The sequence below is a fragment of the Phocoena phocoena genome, chromosome 18 (assembly GCF_963924675.1).
Source record: "Phocoena phocoena chromosome 18, mPhoPho1.1, whole genome shotgun sequence".
NCBI lineage: Eukaryota > Metazoa > Chordata > Mammalia > Artiodactyla > Phocoenidae > Phocoena > Phocoena phocoena.
The window spans coordinates 12,132,043-12,155,616 of NC_089236.1; the positions used below are offsets into that span (position 1 = coordinate 12,132,043).

Below are 23,574 nucleotides of genomic sequence, written 5' to 3' on the forward strand. Positions count from 1 at the left end.
AGATTCCCATAAAACATTACTGGTAATTGGCTCTTTGGTTCCAGTTCTCTGCCCAGAAGCCCTTTCCCAAACTTGGGCAGGCAGGCTAAAGTTGTTCTTTCTTGATGGTGGGAAGGGGAAGACAGTAATTAGAAAGTGATAGCTTCATGATTTTTATGGAATGTTTGTGTCCCTCTAAAATTCATATGTTGAAGCCCTAACCCCATGTGACTTTAGTTGGAGGTGGGGTCTGTGAGAAAGTGATAAAAGTTAAATGAGATCATAAGGGTGGGGCCATAATCCAATAGGGCTGCTGCCCTTATAAAAAAAGGAAGAGGCACCATAGCTTGTTCTGCCTGCCATGTGAAAACACAATGAGAAGGTGGTCATCTGCAAGGCAGGAAGTGGGTCCACACTAGAGACCAAATCGGCTGGCACCTTGATCTTGGACTTCCAGTATCTAGAACTATAAGAAAATAAATTTCTCTTGTTTAAGCCACACAGTCTTATGGTACTTTGTTATGGCAGCCCGAGCAGACTAAAACAATGATCATTTGGTACTTTCCTATTTCAATGTCTGGCGCAGTTTTTGTAATAATCTATTTCCCACAAGTCTCATAAATGAAAATGGTTTTCTCCTTTTTTTCATAGATAACTGAAAACAATTTTTTAATTAACTTAGTAACCTGGCCCTGAATTTCACACTAGTACAGCGTTTTAATAAATTAGAATCTCTTTCTGTTATGGGCTGAACTGTGTCTGCTTCCTCCTCCCAAATTCATATGTTGAAGTCCTACGCTCCCAGTACTCAGATGTGACTGTACTTAGAGATAGGACATCTAAAAAGCTTATTAAGGTTAAATGAGGTCATACGGTTAGCCCTAATCCAATATGACTGATTTCATTATAAGAAGAAGAGATTAGGACACAAACAGGTACAGAGGGAAGATCATGTAAAGACACAGAAACAAAGCCCTCAGAAGAAACCAACCCTGTGAACATCACACTCTTGGACTTGTAGTCTCCAGAACTGTGAGAAAATAAGTTTCTGTGGTTCAACTCAGCCTGTCTGTGGTACATTGTTATGGAAGCTCTAGCAAACTAATCTACTACCTATTTTGTTTTATTGATTTGTTTTCAGGTTTAATGACTTTAGCTTTATTATATATTGTAGGAGTCCCGTCAACCCCCAAAAATTTCTTATCAGTTATCCCTGTCTATTATTCATCTCATTAACTTTAGAGTCAGTTATTGAAGAAAAAATAGCTCTATGTTTTAATAAGAATTACATAACAATAAATTAATTTGAAAAGAATGAGCACATTTATAACATCCAATTCTCCTATATAGGAAAAGTCTATGTCCCCCTTATAAAACCTTAATAATAAATTTCCCAATTTCATTTCACTTTAGGGTTTCTCTACAGTATGAAATCCCTTACGTTGAACAAGGTGAGAATTCCGTTTTTTTAAAACATCTTTATTGGAGTATAATTGCTTTACAGTGGTGTGTTAGTTTCTGTTTTATAACAAAGTGAATCACTTATACATACACATATATCCCCATATCTCTTCCTCCTTGTGTCTCCCTCCCTCCCACTCTCCCTATCCCACCCCTCTAGGTGGTCACAAAGCACTGAGCTGATCTCCCTGTGCTATGTGGCTGCTTCCCACTAGCTATTTTACATTTGGTAGTGTATATATGTCCATCCAACTCTCTCATTTTGTCCCAGCTTACCCTTCCCCCTCCCCGTGTCCTCAAGTACATTCTCTTGTAGGTCTGCGTCTTTATTCCCATCTTGCTCCTAGGTTATTCATGATCATTTTTATTTTTTTAGATTCCATATGTATGTTAGCATATGGTATTTGTTCTTCTCCTTCTGATTTACTTCACTCTGTATGACAGACTCTAGGTCCATCCACCTCACTACAAATAATTCAATTTCATTTCTTTTTATGACTGAGAAATATTCCATTGCATATATGTGCCACATCTTCTTTATCCATTCATCTGTCGATGGACACTTAGGTTGCGTCCACGTCCTGGCTATTGTAAATAGAGCTGCAATGAACATTTTGGTACATGACTCTTTTTGAATTATGGTTTTCTCAGGGTATATGCCCAGGAGTGGGATTGCTGGGTCGTATGGTAGTTCTATTTTTAGTATTTTAAGGAACCTCCATACTGTTCTCCATAGTGGCTGTATCAATTTACATTCCCACCAACAGTGAAAGAGGGTTCCCTTTTCTCCACACCCTCTCCAGCATTTATTGCTTGTAGATTTTTTGATGATGGACATTCTGACCGGTGTGAGATGATATCTCATTGTAGTTTTGATTTGCATTCCTCTAATGATTAATGATGTTGAGCATTCTTTCATGTGTTTGTTGGCAATCTGTATATCTTCTTTGGAGAAATGTCTATTTAGGTCTTCTGCCCAGTTTTGGATGGGGGTGTTTGTTTTTTTGATATTGAGCTGCATGAGCTGCTTGTAAATTTTGGACATTAATCATTTGTCAGTCGCTTCATTTGCAAATATTTTCTCCCATTCTGAGGGTTGTCTTTTCATCTTATGGTTTCCTTTGCTGTGCAAAAGCTTTGAAGTTTCATTAGGTCCCATTTGTTTATTTTTATTTCTGTTTCTCTAGGAGATGGGTCAAAAAGGATCTTGCTGTGATTTATGTCATAGAGTGTTCTGCCTATGTTTTCCTCTAAGAGTTTGATAGTGTCTGCCCTTACATTTAGGTCTTTAATCCATTTTGAGTTTATTTTTGTGTATGGTGTTAGGGAGTGTTCTAATTTCATTCTTTTACGTGTAGCTGTCCAGTTTTCCCAGCACCACTTATTGAAGAGGCTGTCTTTTCTCCACTGTATATTCTTACCTCCTTTATCAAAGATAAGGTGACCATATGTGCATGGGTTTATCTCTGGGCTTTCTATCCTGTTCCATTGATCTATATTTCTATTTTTGTGCCAGTACCATACTGTCTTGATAACTGTACCTTTGTAGTATAGTCTGAAGTCATGGAGCCTGATTCCTCCAGCTCTGTTATTCTTTCTCAAGATTGCTTTGGCTATTTGGGGTCTTTTGTGTTTCCATATATATTGTGAAATTTTTTGTTCTAGTTCTGTGAAAAATGCCAGTGGTAGCTTGATAGGGATTGCACTGAGTCTGTAGATTGCTTTGGGTAGTATAGTCATTTTCACAGTGTTGATTCTCCCAATCCAAGAACATGGTATATCTCTCCATCTATTTGTATCATCTTTAATTTCTTTCATCAGTGTCTTATAATTTCCTGCATACAGGTCTTTTGTCTCCTTAGGTAGGTTTATTCCTACGTATTTTATTCTTTTTGATGCAATGGTAAATGGGAGTGTTTCCTTAATTTCACTTTCAGGTTTTTCATCATCAGTGTATAAGAATGCAAAAGATTTCTGTTCATTAATTTTGTATCCTGCTACTTTACCAAATTCATTGATTAGCTCTAGTAGTTTTCTGGTAGCATCTTTAGGATTTTCTATGTATAGTATCATGTCATCTGCAAACAGTGACAGTTTACTTCTCCTTTTCCAATTTAGATTCCTTTTACTTCTTTTTCTTCTCTGATTGCTATGGCTAAAATTTCCAAAACTATGTTGAATAAGAGTGGTGAGAGTGGGCAACCTTGTCTTGTTTCTGATCTTTGTGGAAATGGTTGCAGTTTTTCACCATTGAGGACAATGTTGGCTGTGGGTTTGTCATATATGGCCTTTATTATGTTGAGGTAAGTTCCCTCTATGCCTACTTTCTGGAGGGTTTTTATCATAAATGGGTGTTGAATTTTGTCTAAAGCTTTCTCTGTATCTATTGAGATGATCATATGGTTTTTCTCTTGCAATTTGTTAATATGGTGTACCACATTGATTGATTTCCGTATATTGAAGAATCCTTGCATTCCTGGAATAAACCTCACTTGATCATGGTGTATGATCCTTTTAATGTGCTGTTGGATTCTGTTTGCTAGTATTTTGTTGAGGATTTTTGCATCTATGTTCATCAGTGATATTGGCCTGTAGTTTTATTTCTTTGTGACATCTTTGTCTGGTTTTGGTATCAGGGTGATGGTGGCCTTGTAGAATGAGTTTGGGAGTGTTCCTCCCTCTGCTATATTTTGGAAGAGTTTGAGAAGGACAGCTGTTAGCTCTTCTCTAAATGTTTGATAGAATTTGCCTGTGAAGCACCATCTGGTCCTGGACTTTTGTTTGTTGAAAGATTTTTAATCACAGTTTCAATTTCAGTGTTTGTGATTGGTCTGTTCATATTTTCTACTTCTTCCTGGTTCAGTCTCATAAGGTTGTGCATTTCTAAGAATTTGTCCATTTCTTCCAGGTTGTCCACTTTAATGGCATATAGTCGCTTGTAGTAATCTCTCATGATCCTTTGTATTTCTGCAGTGTCAGTTGTTACTTCTCCTTTTTCATTTCTAATTCTACTGATTTGAGTCTTCTCCCTTTTTTTCTTGATGAGTCTGGCTAATGGTTTATCAATTTTGTTTATCATCTCAAAGAACCAGCTTGTAGTTTTATTGATCTTTGCTGTCGTTTCCTTCATTTCTTTTTCATTTATTTCTAAACTGATCTTTATGATTTCTTTCCTTCTGCTAACTTTGGAGGGTTTTTGTTCTTCTTTCTCTAATTGCTTTAGGTGTAAGGTTAGGTTGTTTATTTGAGATGTTTCTTCTTTCTTAAGGTAGGATTGTACTGCTATAAACTTCCCTCTTAGAACTGCTTTTGCTGCATCCCATAGGTTTTGGGTCATCGTGTTTTCATTGTCATTTGTTTCTAGGTATTTTTTGATTTTCTCTTTGATTTCTTCAGTGATCTCTTGGTTATTACATAGTGTATTGTTTAGCCTCCATGTGTTTGTATTTTTTAGTTTTTTTTCCTGTAATTGATATCTAGTCTCATAGCGTTGTGGTCGGAAGATACTTGATACAATGTCAATTTTCTTAAATTTACCAAGGCTTGATTTGTGCCCCAAGATATGATCTATCCTGGAGAATGTTCCAGAGCATTTGAGAAGAAAGTGCATTCTGTTGTTTTTGGATGGAATGTCCTATATCAATTAAGTCCATCTTGTTTAATGTATCACTTAAAGCTTGTGTTTCCTTATTTATTTTCATTTTGGATGATCTGTCCATTGGTGAAAATGGGGTGCTAAAGTCACCTACTATGATTGTGTTACTGCCGATTTCCCCTTTTATGGCTGTTAGTATTTGCCTTATGTACTGAGGTGCTCCTATGTTGGGTGCATGAATATTTACAATTGTTATATCTTCTTCTTGGATTGATGCCTTGATCATAATGTAGTGTCCTTCTTTGTCTCTTCTAATAGTCCTTGTTTTAAAGTCTATTTTGTTTGATATGAGAATTGCTACTCCAGCTTTCTTTTGATTTCCATTTGCATGGAATGTCTTTTTCCATCCCCTGACTTTCAGTCTGTATGTGTCCATAGGTCTAAAGTGGGTCTCTTGTAGACAGCATATATACGGGTCTTGTTTTTGTATCCATTCAGCCAGTCTTGTCTTTTGGTTGGAGCATTTAATCCATTTACATTTATGGTCATTATCGATATGTATGTTCCTATTACCATTTTCTTAACTGTTTTGGGTTTGTTATTGTAGGTCTTCTCCTTCTCTTGTGTTTCCTGCCTAGAGGAGTTCCTTTAGCATTTGTTGTAAAATTGGTTTGGTGGTGCTGAGTTCTCTTAGCTTTTGTTTTTCTGTAAAGGTTTTAATTTCTCCGTCAAATCTGAATGAGATCCTTGCTGGGTAGAGTAATCTTGGTTGTAGGTTTTTCTCCTTCATCACTTTACATATGTCCTGCCACTCCCTTCTGGCTTGCAGAGTTTTGCTGAAAGATCAGCTGTTAACCTTATGGGGATTCCCTTGTGTGTTATTTGTCGTTTTTCCTTTGTTGCTTTTAATGTTTTTTCTTTGTACTTAATTTTTGATAGTTTGATTAATGTGTCTTGGTGTGTTTCTCCTTGGATTTATCCCGTATGGGACTCTCTGTGCTTCCTGGACTTGATTAACTATTTCTTTTCCCATATTAGGGAAGTTTTCAACTATAATCTCTTCAAATATTTTCTCAGTCTCTTTTTCTCTTCTTCTTCTGGAACCCCTATAATTCGAACGTTGGCACGTTTAATGTTGTCCCAGAGGACTGAGATTGTCCTCAATTCTTTTTATTATTTTTTCTTTATTCTGCTCTGCAGTAGTTATTTCCACTATTTTATCTTCCAGGTCACTTATCCGTTCTTCTGCCTTATTCTGCTATTGATCCCTTCTAGAGAATTTTTAATTTCATTTATTTTGTTGTTCATCACTGTGTTTGCTCTTTAGTTCTTCTAGGTACTTGTTAAATGTTTCTTGTATTTTCTCCATTCTATTTCCAAGATTTTGGATCATCTTTACTATCATTATTGTGAATTCTTTTTCAGGTACACTGCCTATTTCCTCTTCTTTTATTAGGTCTGGTGGGTTTTTACCTTGCTCCTTCATCTGCTGTGTGTTTTTCTGTCTTCTCATTTTGCTTAACTTACTGTGTTTGGGGTCTCCTTTTCACAGGCTGCAGGCTCGTAGTTCCCATTGTTTTTGGTGTCTGCCCCACCTGGCTAAGGTTGGTTCAGTGGGTTGTGTAGGCTTCCTGGTGGAGGGGACTAGTGTGTGTGTTCTGGTGGATAAGGCTGGATCTTGTCTTTCTGGTGGGCAGGTCCACGTCTGGTGGTGTGTTTTGGGGTGTCTGTGGCCTTATTATGATTTTAGGCAGCCTCTCTGCTAATGGGTAGGGTTGGGTTCCTTTCTTGCTGGTTGTTTGGCATAGGGTGTCCAGCACTGTAGCTTGCTGGTCGTTGAGTAGAGCTGAGTCTTGGCATTGAGATGGAGATCTCTGGGAGATTTTCGCCGGTTGACATTACGTGGAGCTGGGAGGTCTCTTGTGGACCAATGTCCTGAACTTGGCTCTCCCACCTCAGAGGCATACCCCTGACGCCTGGCTGGAGCACCAAGAGCCTGTCATCCACATAGCTCAGAATAAAAGGGATGAAAAAAGAAAGAAAGAAAGAAAGAAGAAGATAAAATTAAATTAAATTAAAAAGTTTTTAAAATAAAAAATAATTATTAAAAAATATATAAAATTAAAAAAAGAGCAGCCAAACCAAAAAACAAATCCACCAATGATAACAAGTGCTAAAGACTATACTGAAAAAACAAAAACAAACCAAAAAAACGGATAGACCAAACGCTAGGACAAATGGTAAAAACAAAGCTATACAGACATAATCACACACAGAAGTATACACATACACACTCACCAAAAGAGAAAAAAGGGAAAAAATATATATATATTGTTGCTCCCAAAGTCCACGTCCTCAATTTGGGATGATTCATTGTCTATTCAGGTATCCCACAGATGCAGAGTACATCAAGTTGATTGCGGACAAGGATGAGAATTCTTGCTGAATGGTTATTATTCCATTATAGTCATAGTCTTCTGCTATCTCTTCATATAAGTCCTGAATATTTCTTATCAAGGGTATTGTCAGACATTTTATGATTCAGGCTGGAATTGTTGTGCAATCATTAAAAAAAATCCTATTTTATAACTGGTTATTGCTAGTGTTTTGGGGTTTTTTTAATAAAAATTTCTTCCACTTCTGTATCCAACCATTTTCTAATTTTTTAGTATATTATATATATAATATATATATAAACTAATATATACTATATTATATATATCTATATATATAAACTAATATAGTAGTTTTTTAGTTGATCCTCTGGAAAGTTCTGGATATCAAATTATAAAAGTTAAAAATTATAATAAATTTATCTCTTCCTAATAGCTATAATGCTTACTTCTGTTTCATATTTTATTGATTGACTGGAACCTTCAAAACAATATTAATTTTTAATGGTGGCTGGAGGCATCTTTGCTTTTTTCCAGGAATGGTAATGCCTCTAACGTTTCATAATTAAGTGTTATGCCAGTTCAAGATAAATAGAAATATATTTTTTTAATAAGACAAATTGAATTTTATCAAAACATTCTTTTTAGCATTTACTGAGACGAGTTTTAAAAAACTATTTGATCTACTAATACATTACTTAATAGCCAAAGAGTTTTAAACTAGAAACCAGCCTATAAATGAAGACTCAAAGGGAGCTTAAAGGAAAGGTCTGGGATGGAGATGTAAATCTGTATGTTATCAGTATACAGATGGCATTTCATACCATATGACCAGAGGGTATCTCCTAAGTAGTGGGTGCATGTATCAAAGACAAGTCAGAGGACTGAGCCCTGAGGCACTCCAGGTTTTTAGAACTCATGAAGATGAAGAGAAGTGAGCAGTGGTCAGTAGATATGAAGAAAACCAAGACAGCGTGGAGTCCCAGAAGCCAAGTGAGCAATGGGTTTCAATGATGAAGGTGATCAGTTCTGGCAGTGCTGCTAATGTCAAGATGAGTACTGAGAGATGACGCTGGATTTTGCAAATTGAAAGTCACTGGTGACCTTGATAAGAGCAGTTTCAGTTGATCAGAGGCGAAACTTCTGATTGGAGTGAGTCCAAGAGAGAATAAGACAATCATGCTTGTGCTGGGCAAATCCAGCCCATTTCTATGCCTAGATGAGCAATGTCCCAGAGCCTCAGTAAATCAAGGCTCTCTTCTCCAGATGAAAAAACGTTAGAAGCAAACTTAAGAAACTTAAGTGGAAAGAAATAGAGGCTGAGTTTGGGATCTGATGGCAAAATGCCTGGATCCCAATTCCAGATCTATCCTTCCCCACCTCTATAGCCTTGAGAAAGACATTCAGAATCCCTGAATCTCAGTTTTTCATCTATAAAATGAGGTGATACTGTTTTCAAGGGGTAGCGGTGAGGTTTCAATTTTTTGAAATGCACTTAAACCTCTACACCAATACTGACTCTTCTCACTTTTTTAGGTCTCCTGGACATTTTCTTTCCTGTTCTTTGTCTTGTGGCCAAGCTTTAAGATGGTGAAATTCAGATTTACTTAAAACATAAACCACTCTTTTTGAATATAGCTTCCTATGAATCCTAAAGGGCTTCAAAAAGCCCCTATGTGAATGTGAAGCCCTTTGAAGTTTGTTCTGCTTGCTGCTTTGCCTAAAAATTAATCCTGTTACAAAACAGGTAGATTAAATATGAATAAACAGGTAAGAGTGAAAATTAAAAAAATGATTCTATTGAAATATTTTGCTGTACAGAGCAGTGAAAGGTGAAAGGGGATAATGGTAGAAGGGGAAACATGGGGCCAAAGAAGGGTTGCTATCTGTTTTTTAGATAAAATAAACTCGGCATGTTTGTGTGCTGTTGGAGATGATTCAGTGGAGCAGGGAAAACAGTGCAGCAAAGAGAGAGGACAATCTATTGCTGGAGTGATATCCTGGAGGAGGTGAGAGTAATGGCATCTGTTGTACAAGTGGAGGGATTGACATTAAATAAGAGTAACAGAATATGCAGAGGAACAAGAGGGAAGTAAGAGGATGTGCAAAGATGCATGTATGTAGGTGGGTAGCTTTCTTGGTAGAAACATGTGGAAATCCTCTTCTGACTGCTTCTTGGTTCTCCTTGAAAGAGGAAGGTAAGTTCATTCGCTGAGAGTGAGAATGGAGAGAGGGGTGGCGAGATTTGAGTAGAGAGTGGAAAGTGTGAAAGAATTACCTAAACAGATGTATCCATGGTTATCACCTGTGCATTTATTTCTTTTATAATGTTAAACAATAATAAATTTATTTTAAAAACTCCTTTAATATTACCCCATTGCCTTCAGGATAAATACAAATTCATCAGAATCATATTAAAGACTATTCTTCGTCTTCTTCATAAACTTTTATCTCATCTCCTGTCACATTCTCATTACAATCTATGTTCCACCCTTATCAGTAACTTAAGAGTTCTCAAGAGGCATTATGTTTAATACTCCCTGTGGCAGACTATTTGCCAAAGATGACTGCAAGAATCCATCCCATTCCACATGTTCTTCTGCAATGTGACCTTGACAAGTAGATTTTCTCCATTCCCTGAAATCTGTGACTGTTTGTTTGTTTGTTTTTTGTGGTATGCGGGCCTCTCACTGTTGTGGCCTCTCCCGTTGTGGAGCACAGGCTCCGGACACACAGGCCCAGTGGCCATGGCTCACGGGCCCAGCTGCTCCACGGCACGTGGGATCTTCCTGGACTGGGGCACAAACCCATGTCCCCTGCATCGGCAGGCGGACACTCAACCACTGTGCCACCAGGGGAGCCCATCTGTGACTGTTTTGACCAATAGAATATAATGGGAATGACACTGTCATTTCTGGGAGTAGCCCTTAACTGGACTGGCAGTTTCTGTCACGGTGCCTTTTGGAATGCTTGCTCTTGGGATACAGCCTCTTGGAACCCAGGCACCATGCTGTGAGAAGCAAAAGCTACAAAGCCATGTGTAGGTATTTCTGATGGGTGGTCCCAGCTGGGCTCCCAGCCAATACCCGGGATGAGTTACCAGCCATGTGGGTGGGTCATCTTGAAATGTCCAGCCCAGTTGAACCTTCAGATGACTGAGTGCCAGACTACATCTGACTGCAATCACATGAGAGACCCCAGTTAAGAACTTCCCAGATGAACCCAGTCAATCCACAGACTTGTGAGAGACAAATGTTTTTTAGAACCCTAAACGATAGGCTGGTTGGCTGTGCAGCAGTAGATAACCACAACTACTGAGTGCCGATGTGGGGAGACAGCAGTTGTCATGGTAGTAGTGGTGGTGGGAGACAGGTGATTTAGGCTAAAATCATGGCTCTGCCACCCCCTGGCTCTGTGATCTTAGCAAGTTACTTAAATTCCTGAACTTCATTTTTCCATAAATGGGAATAATAATAACCACCTCACCTGACACAGTTCCTGGAGTTAGTTGATTCTGAAGAAGGGATAAAGGTTTCCGCCCTTCACCTTAGGTTTTAGCTTGGCCCACTGAGGAAATACTTTCTCACCTGCCATTTTACCTTATCTCTTTATATCCATATTCCAGCTCCTCCCCATGAGAAGAGCTGTTGATAATACGACTTGCTGGGCTTACATTTTACTTGTGGGCATAGTTACTGCATTGTGTGTGTATCTGAGCATGACGTGTTTCGTCTGTAGTTAGATGGATGAGGAAATTCCAGCCAGCCTTGCCAGTGCAACTACTTGGTAAGTGTACTCACAGTCTGCCTCCACAGAGCCAGTTTATTAAGGATACAGACATGGAGACGTAGGAAGCTACTTCAGCCTTGGGACAAAGCAGTGTTCTCTAAGCAAGCTTTCATAGCATTGGGTATTATGAAAAGTAGCATTATATTTGTCATATGGCTACTAGTCCATTTTGTTCATGGCTTCCCCAATAGAAGAAAAGTATGAATGGGTTTAAGAAGCAAAGCCCACCCCCATAACCCTAATAAACGTCTACTGTTCTTTAGTAGTCAGTTCAACACTGCCTCCTCTGCCCTCATGCAAGGTGTGTTGGGGTCCCCTTACCTGAGTTGCCATTTCTCCTCATGCAGAACTTATATTACTTCTGCTCATATTTTAGTTTGACACTTCCTCCCAGTAGTCAGTGAAACTCTTTAGAAAATGGAAAAGAAAGGTCTTTCATTCAAAGTGTTGACATATGGCAGGATCTCAATCAATATTTGTGTAATAAATTAACATCTTACAGACATTATAAATTTTAAGGATATATGGGTATGTTCCTGTGTGTAGGTGTGTGTGATAAGTGTGTGTGTGCAACACTCACCTGCCCCTCCCCCATTCTTTCAACACAAATAGCCAAAACCTAGATAAGGATTTTAAGGTTATATCCCAAATCTAGCAGTTAAGATATAAAGGTTACTACTTGAGTTATATAGAAAATGTGTGATATTTTATTACTAAGGAAATAATGTATTTATCTCACGTAACAAAGGTTTTGCTAATTGAAGAATGAACATTCTGAACTCGTAAGTAGACAAATAATTATAAAGTAACAGGTTTGACACTCTGAAATACATTTTTAAAGCCCTCTATATTAAATTATTATTAATGCTGCCAAAAAGCAATACGGAAATCTTGACACTATTATTCCAAATATGTAATTTAATGTACTAAAGGTATCTTGGTAAAATGAACAATAGCTATACAGGAGTCATAAATAAAAATATTTACTTATATACCTTCATCGTCAGTATTGAGTTTGGCTTCCAGTTCCGCTATCTTGTGTCTTATTTCAAGCACTGAGAGTTGCACTATATCCCTATTATTAAACACATTTTGTTAATTATGATTCAATTAAAAATAACATGAGAAAAATAATACACAGTAACCTACCACTACTTCAGGAACAACCTATTATGAAACATCACTTATTGAAGGCCTGGTTGAGAATTAGTAATCAGGCGAACGAAGGCTTCCGATTACCCGGGTCCAGGAGGACACTAAAATGCACTAAAGCTCAAAGCTCCCCATGTAACCACTTAAAACCCTTTATTCTTAAAGTTGGCCTCAAGAAGTCTGACAATTTTGGTTACCTGGTTTCTCAAAGCCCAGCAAAGGAGCTGCAAATTACTATAGACAGGAACAGCTAGGGCAACAGGTAACAACTGACAACCTGAAATAAAAAGGAAAAAAAAAAGAAACACTAATAAAAAACACACACACACACACACACACATAGCATTCCAGAGATTATCTATTTAGGACATCAGCAAGTGGCATAGTAGTTATCAAAATACGATGACAGAATCATTTATATTTCTGAATGCCTATTATGTTAAAGGCACTGTGCTAAGTGCTGAAGATACTACCGTAAGTGAACAGAATAGCAATTGCAGCAGCTAACTTCCACTGAATGTTTATTACAAGCCAACGCTAAGTGCTTTACCTACATTTCAGTCCTGGTACCAACCACATGATGTGTGAGATACCGATTTCTACGCCAGTCTTAGACTTGAGAAAACGGAGGCTTCAGAGATTCATTAACTTGCGCAAGATCATGTACTTGCTGAGTAAGTGATAAGAGCTGGGATTTGAACTTGTGCAGGATTCCTCTAAAGGACTGGCTCCTACACGCTACTGCTTCAGGAAATACAGAACCTGTCCTCAGAGTGCTTACAGCTTAGTACCAGACCAAGAAATAACTGAGCAATTTAAAAAGTGTGGTTGGAGCTACGACAGAGGAAAGCACAGGAAGCTACAGGGTGACCCAAGAGAGCCTAGCCCTCCTGTGGCCTGCGGGTCGGGGTGGGGGTAGGGTATCTAAAAAGATACTTAAAATGTTCCAAAGACTTAGTAAGAAGTACTGATATTGAGTACTTTAAGAAGTATATATAGTAGGGGCTTCATTTTTACCAAGTATCACCAATTCTTAAGCTCTTCTAAAGGGATGAAAGAGAAGCATAACTAAACGAAACCTTTGGAATTTGAAACAGAAACCCTGAACTTAGTGGAACATCACAAGCAAACACGTTTCAGAATTATAGTCTGTGCACACCGTACACTCCACCGGACTCGCTCCTGAAGGCAGAACCTCAAAACCCGCCTATTTATAATACCAAACGCAAGGGCTAAATGAATCTCTCCTATAAAACACTGTTTTCAGATGTCACCAGTTCTGCCCGGGGATTAATGACACTGCAGGTGTCACCTCGGCCTCAGGGGCTTCGGCCTTGAGCCGCGGGGCTCACACAGGCGCAGGCCCTCGGCTTGGCGGCGCCAACGTGAACCCCACACCCGGCGGGGCGCGCGCCGCCCTCCGACTCACTTCAGGTGCCTTTCTTCCAGTAACTCCAGTTTAAGGCGGTCGGTGTTCATACCGTCGAAGGTGTCGCCTCTTCCTTCCTCCACCGTGTCAGATCAGAGGCCACCCACGCCCTTCCCTCACACGGCTTAGAACAGACAGGACCCCCTGCAGCCGGGAGTGGTCAGGTTCTGTCAGCCGTAGTGGGGGCGAACTGCCTCACGGTCGCTGCCTGGCGCCGTCCGGTGACGTCACAGGGCGGCGCCCGGGGGCGGGGCCAGGCTGGGACGCCCAGGGCCGCTCACACAGAAAGAGGGCTCTGTGCTGGGAAGTTTGGAATTGAATTAACTAGAAAGTAATGTAGTATCACGTTAGACCGACAGGCTAATGTCCAAAAGAACCACCCAAATTTGTGGGCAAGAGATGATGTGAAGCATTTTGAGGAGTAAGTTCAATTAATAGCAATCGAGGGTTTATTTTATACAGAGTGGTGTGTAAGAGATGCTAAGTACGTTCACTGCTTTCAGAGAACCTACGGTTTAACTGAAAAGTGAAGATCTCTTGTCAGTGTGTCAGTCACGTGGTGTGGCAAATCTTGTACTCCCGACTTTTGTGCCCAGCCTGAGGCAAACTGTGGGGAACAAGCTGCTGGTCACCTCTTAAACACTCACCGGTGTCTATTCTGTCTTGGTGGCTCCCTTCCTTCGTCCTCAGCCAGCGTTCCTAATTCTCTGATTGACTGGGGAGGTGGGGATGAGAGGGACCTGCATGGCAGAGAGATAGTCATGCATTTTATAGTCTCCCAAATCTTTCTGGTTCACACCTAAATCATAGCTTTTGAAATATCAAAAGCTAAGAACTGATGGTTTTGTTCTCTAGTTTCTCTGTAGAACCCCTGCTCCTTTAGGTCAGGAGGGTCAGGAATCCTCTCCACCTCTAATGCTGCTTCCAGGATCTCTACTCTTCCGTCCTCCTGTAAAAACTCACTCCTTATTTCATCTGGGTGTGACACCATCTACTTCTCCTTGCTTCACCCAGAGACTTAATGGTCACAACCTGTCTACTGACTTGGACAAAAAAAGTAGTTTTTCCACCATAGGTCTTGTCTACAACCTCACCCTTCAATATGCAACTCTCATCACTTTATCTCCACTCCACATCCACAGCTATATGCTGAACCCTGTCATCAGTGTGGCTTTAGTTCAAAAGCCTTAAATTTAAAAACTGCTGTATACCAAAGCCCCTTTTTCTGCTCCCAGCTCAGTTACTCCCTAAATAGCAACGTTTTAACTAGAGACATTATCTGTGGGGCTTCTTGAACATGCAAATGCTGGGATCCTATCCCTTATCTCAGTAATCTTGCTTCTTGGTAGCACTCTAGCAAGTTGCTTTTCAGCTGGCTAACTAAATTTGAACAGAACAGATTGGGTGGGATGCCGGGGGAGAGAGAACACTTTCCCCCACTAGTCGTTTTTTCCTCCGATGAATAGCCTCCAGGTTGATCAAACTGTTTCTTCACATATGACAACTTTTTGCATAGAATACATTTAAAGACATTATTTTGGCTTTCTATCTTTCATCTGACCTGTGTTCTTAAAAAAATTTTTTTTATTCACCTTTCTGGATCTTTAAAATATACTGTAAATAGAAAAAATGTCTTTGAAGAAAAGCTATTCAGAAATCAACAAAATATTCTCTTTTAAGCAATTCTGTTGCTAAAGTAAACACAAAATAGCAAAATCCATTAGGAAGTCTGTTTAAAAATACCTAGTCTTAATTCTGGCAAGAACAGACCAGAGAACTAATTTATTTGAGCACAGCATTATAGACTTAACTGATATGTCTGGCTTTTCTTAGCTTACCCTAGAACACCTACGAAGACAGAGAAAAAGACTCACACTATCAGGTAGGTAGTGATGATCTATTTTGCTAATCTAGGGCTGATGATCTATTTTGCTAATATCTCAAGAAATTTTCTACCAACTATTAAGCCAATAGAATTGTAACAAAAAATTAATTTGATAAGCAGCTGGAATCAGAGGAAATAAGACCATTTGTCTTTCCCCATCTACCCCTGCTTAAGAAAGACAAGATGCCCGGCCTAACAGGCCCTCCTTTTTGAAGCATGTGTGTGACCTCTTCTTTCATACTGTTCCCTTACATCTTGGGAAGGTTACTTCACCTCTCTATACCTCAGTGTCCTATTCTGTAAAATGAAGACTGTAATGGTATAACCTCATAAGAATATTGTGAGGTTAAAATGAGTTAGTCTGTGTAACAGCACTTAGAACATTTTAACACTACCTAAACATTAGCTATCATTATTTTTATAGCCAGTAGGTTCCTAGAGGCAATGCCAGAAAACTACCCAGTACAGCATGGGGGAATGACAGTCTGTAGAGGCAAAGTGAGGAAAAACCCTGGTAGCAGTAGATACTGAGAACTGTTTGTCAGACACTAGATCTGTTGCATCTCAAAAAGCCAAGAAAACCTAGGAGAAAGACCTCTAGAAAATAAAAACCGGGCTAAGAAGCTGTGATGGTTAATTTTATTGTCAGCTTAACTGGGCAACGGGGTGTCCAGACATTTGGCCAAATATCATTCGGGGTGTGTCTGTGAGGGTGTTTCTGGGTGAGATTAACATTTCAATCGGTAGACTGGGTAAAGCAGATTGCCCTCCTTAAAAAGATGGGTGGACATCACCCAATCAGCTGAAGACCTGAATAGAACAAAAGGGCTGAATAAGAGGGAACTCTTCCTGTTTGATTGCTTTCATTGGTATATTGGTCTTTTCTGGCCTTCAGACTCAGACTGAAACATAAGCACTTTGGGGTCTCAGGCCTGCCTACCAGCTTTCAGACTGGAATATACATCATTGGTGCTCCTGATTCTCAGGCTTTCAGACCTGGACTGATACAGCACATCAACTCTCCTGGGTACCCAGCTCACTGACTGCAGATCTGGGGCTGCTCAGCCTCCATAGTTGAACGAGCCAATTCCTTATAAAACATATTGGTTCTGTTTCTCTGGAGAACTGGAATATAGAAGCTATACTTACCAAAATTTTGTCTAGCTGTTGATCTGAAAAAGCAACCCACAAACAAGTGAACAGAGTAGAATGAAGTGAAATGGACAACTAGGTTCCCGTTGACAAGTCCAACTTTGCTGACCTCTGCTCTAAGGTAATTTTTTAAACTTTAGGCTCCACTATGTGTCATTCCATTTCTTAAACTTAAATAAGGCAGAGACTGACTGGAAGCTATTTACCAATTCAATTTTATTTCCATTTTAACTAGTACATTATCCTTGGCCGTAGGGAAAGGCTCCACCAATTCTGTGTCCCTGAAATACAAACCCATGAATACATTTGAGGCCAAGTAAATCAGACAGTTTATTCACAAAGTGCATTCTTTATATAGTTTCAAATAAAGCCTAATAAACTAAATAGCAATTGGAGTTTCAGAAATATTAAAATGGACTATACTAAGAAAACCAATACCAATCTTTTAAAATCATTAAATAAAAATAAAATGCCATTAGCTATTTTACTTACATATTTGTAGCTTATAGGTCTGTGAATATCCTCTCTTCTGCCAAAGTGGACACTGTTATGCCTAGCCACCATGGATTAAAGCCTAAAGTCTTCACATTCTTTACCTTAATTATGAGTAAAACCTTTTTAATAATTTAATTTATTGGCTTTTTAATATATAAAATTCCAATGACTAAATCCCAAAATAAAAATTATTTATCATACATAAACTCAACTGTTTATATTTTAGTTTTTACTAAATTTCAGCCTTTTGGCAAAACTTACAGAAGTAGACACAGTAAAGTGATTAGAGTTTTGTCCAATTAAGCTGATAATAATCACTTTGAATTTTGATACAATACCAACCATACCCCCAAATTTCCTAGGCTCCTAACAGATCAATAACAGGCTAAATCTAGAAGACTTAAAAATCTATTTGTATTCATTTAAAATCAAAAAGACCATTCCATTTCCTAACAAAGAGATAAGCTACCAAATGATTTTATAGAACCTCATTTTATTTTCCATGATTAGTCTACTCCTTGTTTTGAAAAAGTCTTTTAAATGTTACACAAGAATTCTTTTCATTTAGGGTTAAAGTTTTTGTTTAGCTTACACACTGAAAATTCTCACAAGCACCTAAAAAAAAAATCCACAATTAGTGCAAAAAGAAGAAACAATGTTTAAAGCATTCATTCCCAGTACAAACATAACTAAGGTTACTAAATGCCAAATTTTAGGTAAATATATAATTTCCTACTTTGCTTTCTGAAAGACAGCAAATACAAAATAGTTTAACGTTAGGTTTAATGAGATTTATAGCACATTATTAGTCTTATTTTAACTGCAAAAATATTTTAGCCACATTTAGAAAAAAATCAACTCACAGAGAATGTAACTGTATTTCTAAAGGCCAGATGCAAGAATACTGATTCTTTTCCTTAGAAGTAGAATACATGACATAAAGCTTATGAAATAGTCACTTTGTAGGAATGAATACATTTTAAAAATCCTGGTTAATCTGTAGGGAATTCCACATTTGCCATTTAACAAAATTGCATCCATCTGTAAGGCTTTGGTATAGACAATTCATAGCACTTCCATCATTTATCTTTCTTCTTTGCCCCATCCTTCTCTAGTGCCTCTCTCTGTTCATCTTTCTCCTCTTTCATGTTTACACTTGCTCCTCCTCGATTTTCCCCCTTAGAATTATCAACAATTTTATAGTCCTCAAGCAGCGTGTGTCCCGTTTGTTTTGCAGTTTTCTTCACCATTGCTTTGATGCCAACGTTGTCAATATTATAGGCAGTTACACCAACATTGATGGCAGAATCTACTGCATTGTGTGTAGCTTCTCCTGCGGTATGCCCGTATCTTTAAAAGAAAGATTAGAGAAAATACAATGAAATTACAAATATAAATTAAGATCTTCTGAATTAGTATTAAATAGGTCGCATGATTAGCATGTTATCCGAAAGCAAAATCAGAAGTTAGGTTTCAATTTAATTAATAACTTAAAACACAGTAAAGAATAAAATCACACTGTGCCAAGGCTGTTATTTTCTCCTTTAGCAAAAACACTGTGAAAATAAACTGAGGCTGAGATTAATGTAATAAAGACTGTTTATGCTGAAGAATAAAATGTTAATTATAATAAAGGTTGTTAGTCAATATTTCCTTTTTTATCTTCTTCTGGAAATATAAGAGAATTCTAACTGAAACAACTATAGGTCACTATAAATGGTTTTGAGTTTTACCTTAACTAGACTTTGGTTAAGTCTTTCAAACTACTGGAATCTGAGTTTGCCTCTAAGCAGAGATTCTACAACACTCTTCCTCACTCCACTCCACCCCACTGCAGACTCACTGGCCTTCTTGCTGTTCTTTGAACCCACCAAGCACACATGCGCTGCCCTATGACTTTCGTACTGGCTGGTATCTGCCTAGACTACTCTCACCCCAGGTATGCATGTGGCTAACTGCCTCACCTTCTTCAAGTCAGCTATTATCCTCTCAGTATTTAACCTATTTTAATTGCCTTATCTCACATGTCCTACCCCACTGCCAATCAATCCCCCCCTTAAACTTCTCTTTCTTCTATAACTTAGTCTGCTACATACTATAGAACTTTTTTACATCCATTGTTTTTGTTTTGCTTATTGTTCGTCTCACTAGAATATTTTTTGTTGGGCTTATTGTTTGTCTCACTAGAATATAAACCCCATTAGAGAAAGATCTCTTTACTTTGTTCATTAATGTATCTTAAGTACTTAGAACAGTGCCTGACATCTAATATTTGCTGAATGAATTAAATGAAGTCCTGCCCTATCCATCTAAGAGTTTCTTGAGTTCATATGTATAGCAAAGGGCTTGGGAAATTACAAAGCATTACACAAAAGTAGCTATTCCTGACCATAATCAATACCGCTGATGGTGTTTAATACCACTTCCATAAGAAAATAATACAACTTGAGGTCTTAAGCAAGGACACTAAAACTTATCCTACTTCTTGTTTTGCTCTTTACCTTTTTTTAAAGTACCAGGCTTTTAAAGCTTTTCTTGTCCATACACTTCCCCAAGTAGAGGATTGCTTTAACAACATACAAGAACAAAGAGGCAAAATTTTACAATTTTCTCCAGGACACACTGAAGTTTCCTAGATGCATTGAGACCCAATATCTGGACATTTTTTCTAACACCGGATCTGTCCTCTGAATTAACAAGTACTCTATTACTATTAGCCTGGCCTAAAACAGTGGCTTGTGGGCCTATTGGCTTATTCATGCTTGTCTGTTTTTTCAACTTCAGTGTAGAAATATGAAATAATCTTATTATGCTTCTGAATGATATCTCATTCTGTCCTTTGCCTAATGTTAATCAGAGCCAGGGCACAGCAGAGCCTACAATCTGTCAAACCTTATGTCTATACCACTCTTGATTGGGGCTATTTCAACGGTCACCCAACAGAAAAGCTTCTGACTGCTTTCTGCCTGTCCCGGTTGCTTTGCAACCCCTCAGCACTCCATAGGATTGCTGATGTTGCAGAAGACACTGGGCCTTCTCAAGTCAACCAAGTCAACCAAGCCCCAGTCCCAAAAGCTACTGTCAGGTGGAATGCTCAGGCTCAAGGAGGAGAAAGGGGCGGCAGCAGTTTCAGCAATGGAAGTGTGCCCGTAACTCCTGGTTGAGCAGGTTTCTCTCGGGGCTTCTCTCTCCAGGCCTGTGTTAGCTACAATGAAGCGACAATGATAACTTAAGAAGGCGGCCGTATTAGTGTTTTCGAGCACAAGAAATCCTCCAGACTCATAAACTTCCACTTCTGAGTATTTCGCATGTTCCCTATTCTACTGATGCAGTTTGATACCTCAAATTGCACTTATGATATTTCTATACGCACTACAATTCTAAAGACTACATTAAAAAAAAAATAATATACTGAAAAAGAAGTCTGTGTTGGTCCCCTGATGATTTTTCTTGTTCTTCCATTCTGTCTCCACTTTAGCAGCAACTCCTGTTAATCTGGAGAGAAGTACCAAACTGGGAGCCAGAAAACTAGATTCTAATACCGACCATGCCAACAACCAGCTGCGTGACCCTGGTGAAGTCTCAGCCTCTTTGCATCTCATCAATTTCCTCTCCTTTATCTTATAAAATGAGATGTATATGTTAAAGCACTTTGAAAATTCCATAGTACTAAACATACAGTTATCTTCAAAGACCCTATACAATAGTTTTTCAGCAGTTGTGTTTATTTTTTAAGTATATCCTCACTTATTACCTCTGCTTCCCAATATGCCCTAAAACCAGGATTCCTGGCAGGCACCTACTCTCTTTTCTTGCTTGATAAATAACTGTTCAGTTCTTTTCTTTATTCAGATTCAAACTACACAGTTAAAGACTCCTAGAAAGCCTATCTCTAGCAAACATTAAAAAAAATAAAGCTTAATTTTTATTCTTACTTTTTAAAAAGTTAACTATAATTAGAGCTTATTAAATTACATTTTATATACTGAGTAACACTACCAATTTAAGAATAAAAATGAATATGAAGAATGCTCTAAATAAGTCAATGGGATTCAATTTTCAATTTGAATAAGACTTTTCTGAAATTTCTCCAGTGCATTCAGTAATGTATAGCAAAACAGCATACTGGCAGTGATTCCAGATTTCACTAATTATAGCAAAATTTCAGTCACAACTTTCTAATAAATCTGCCTAAAATTCAATTTACATGCAACCTTCAAAACTACTCTTAGAAATATTAACCTTAAATATTTAAAATACACATAGCTTCTTATTAGTCTATCCATCAAAGGCAGATGGGTTATGAAGGACCTTGTAGGTGAAGCTAAGGAGTTTAAACTTTATCTTGAAATCAATGGGAATGGCATGACCAAATTTATGTTTTAGAAAGGTCTAATACAGGTTGCACTGTGAACTGTAAGGGTTTAAGACTGAGGAACAAGTTAGGAAACAAGTTGTGAGCTGGATGAAAAACGAAGAAAATCTATTCTAAGGTAGTGCTAATGAGGCTGAAGCAAAAGGGATGAATATATAAAACAACAAGACTCAGGGACTGAATGGCTGTAGTGGTATGTAGTTGGGATGTATGAGCCTGAAGATTAAAAGTTAAGAGGAAACATAGATTTGAGAGTTGCTGAAATACAGGTGGTAATTGTAGCCACAGATATAGATGATATCCACAAAGAGCAGAAAAGGGAGTATAGAGTAAATCCTTAGACAGAACCAATATTTAATGAATGGGTGTGGAAGACAACCACGCTAAGAAGTATCTAATAAGACAAAACTGAAAGATGAGAAATGACAATACTGTTAGGAGATTTGTAGACAGCTGACCCACCAATCTCACTAAGCATTAGATCTTGGAAAAAGATCAGTCAGGAGGAAAGGCTACAGTAAGCATGTGAATAGATTTTATCCACAAAAAATTGTGGAAAATATCTAAGATGTAAAGAAGACATGTCTTTCAAATCTACAGGTAACACAAAATGGAAGGCTAATATGACATACATCAAAATCTGAAGCGAAAATTATAGATTTAATGATGGGTCAAAATCAACAAAGTGCAATTAAGCAAGAATAAATGTAAACTTTTTATTTAGGTACAAATATCAATTGTCCAAAAATAAGACAAAGGTCCAGATTTTAAATAAAAGGTTCATTTTAAAAAAACCCAAGTTTGGACAGAGATCCTGAACCAATATGGCAGAGTAGAAGGACATGCTCTCACTCCCTCTTGTGAGAACACCAGAATTACAACTAGCTGCTGGACAATCATCAACAGGAAGACACTGGAACTCATCAGAAAAGATAGTTCACATCCAAAGACAAAGGAGAAGCCACAATGAGACAGTAGGAGAGGTGCAATCACAGTAAAATCAAATTCCATAACTGCTGGGTGGGTGACTCACAGACTGGAGAACAATTATACCACAGAAGTCCACCCACTGGAGTGAAGGTTCTGAGCCCCACGTCAGGCTTCCCAACCTGGAGGTCCAGCAACGGGAGGAGAAACTTCTAGAGAGTCAGACTTCGAAGGCTAGTGGGATTTGATTGCAGGACTTCGACCGGACTGGGGGAAACAGAGACTCCACCCTTGGAGGGCACACACAAAGTAGTGTGCGTGTCGGGACACAGGGGAAGGAGCAGTGACCTCAGGGGAGACTGAACCAGACCTACCTGCTAGTGTTGGAGGGTCTCCTGCAGAGGCAGGGGCTGGCTCTGTTTCACTGTGGGGACAAGGACACTGGCAGCAGAAGTTATAGGAAGTACTCCTTGGCGTGAGCCCTCCCAGAGTACGCCATTAGCCTCACCAAAGAGCCCAGGTATGTTCCAGTGCTGGGTTGCCTCAGGTCAAACAACCAACAGGCAGGGAATCCAGCCCCACACATCAGCAGTCAAGTGGATTAAAGTTTTACTGAGCTCTGCCCACCAGAAAAACAGTCAGCTCTACCCACCACCAGTCCCTCCCATCAGGAAACTTGCACAAGCCCCTTAGATAGCCTCATCCACCAGAGGGCAGACAGGAGAAACCAGAAGAACTACAATCCTGCAGCCTGTGGAACAAAAACCACATTCACAGAAAGACAGACAAGATGAAAAGGCAGAGGGCTATGTACCAGATGAAGGAACAAGATAAAACCCCAGAAAAAAACCCAAATTAAGTGGAGATAGGCAACCTTCCAAAAAAAGAATTCAGAACATTGATAGTGAAGACGATCCAGGACCTCGAAAAAAGAATGGAGGC

General features: G+C 38.7%; 2 protein-coding genes across 2 annotated transcripts in view; both read right to left on the reverse strand.

Moving 5' to 3' along the window:
- CCDC169 (coiled-coil domain containing 169) overlaps positions 1–14,789 on the reverse strand; it is a 42,964-nt gene extending 28,175 nt beyond the window's left edge. Inside the window, exons 1-3 of the mRNA XM_065895911.1 lie at positions 14,709–14,789; positions 13,799–13,875; positions 12,213–12,292 (exon numbers count right to left, since the gene is read on the reverse strand). Coding sequence (XP_065751983.1) covers positions 12,213–12,292; positions 13,799–13,875; positions 14,709–14,789 — 238 coding nt within the window. The remainder of the gene's footprint in view (positions 1–12,212; positions 12,293–13,798; positions 13,876–14,708) is intronic.
- Positions 14,790–17,806: 3,017 nt separating this feature from the next.
- SPART (spartin) overlaps positions 17,807–23,574 on the reverse strand; it is a 40,146-nt gene continuing 34,378 nt past the window's right edge. Inside the window, exon 9 of the mRNA XM_065896094.1 lies at positions 17,807–18,680. Within this exon, the coding sequence (XP_065752166.1) occupies positions 18,410–18,680 (271 nt within the window). The 3' untranslated portion in view covers positions 17,807–18,409. The remainder of the gene's footprint in view (positions 18,681–23,574) is intronic.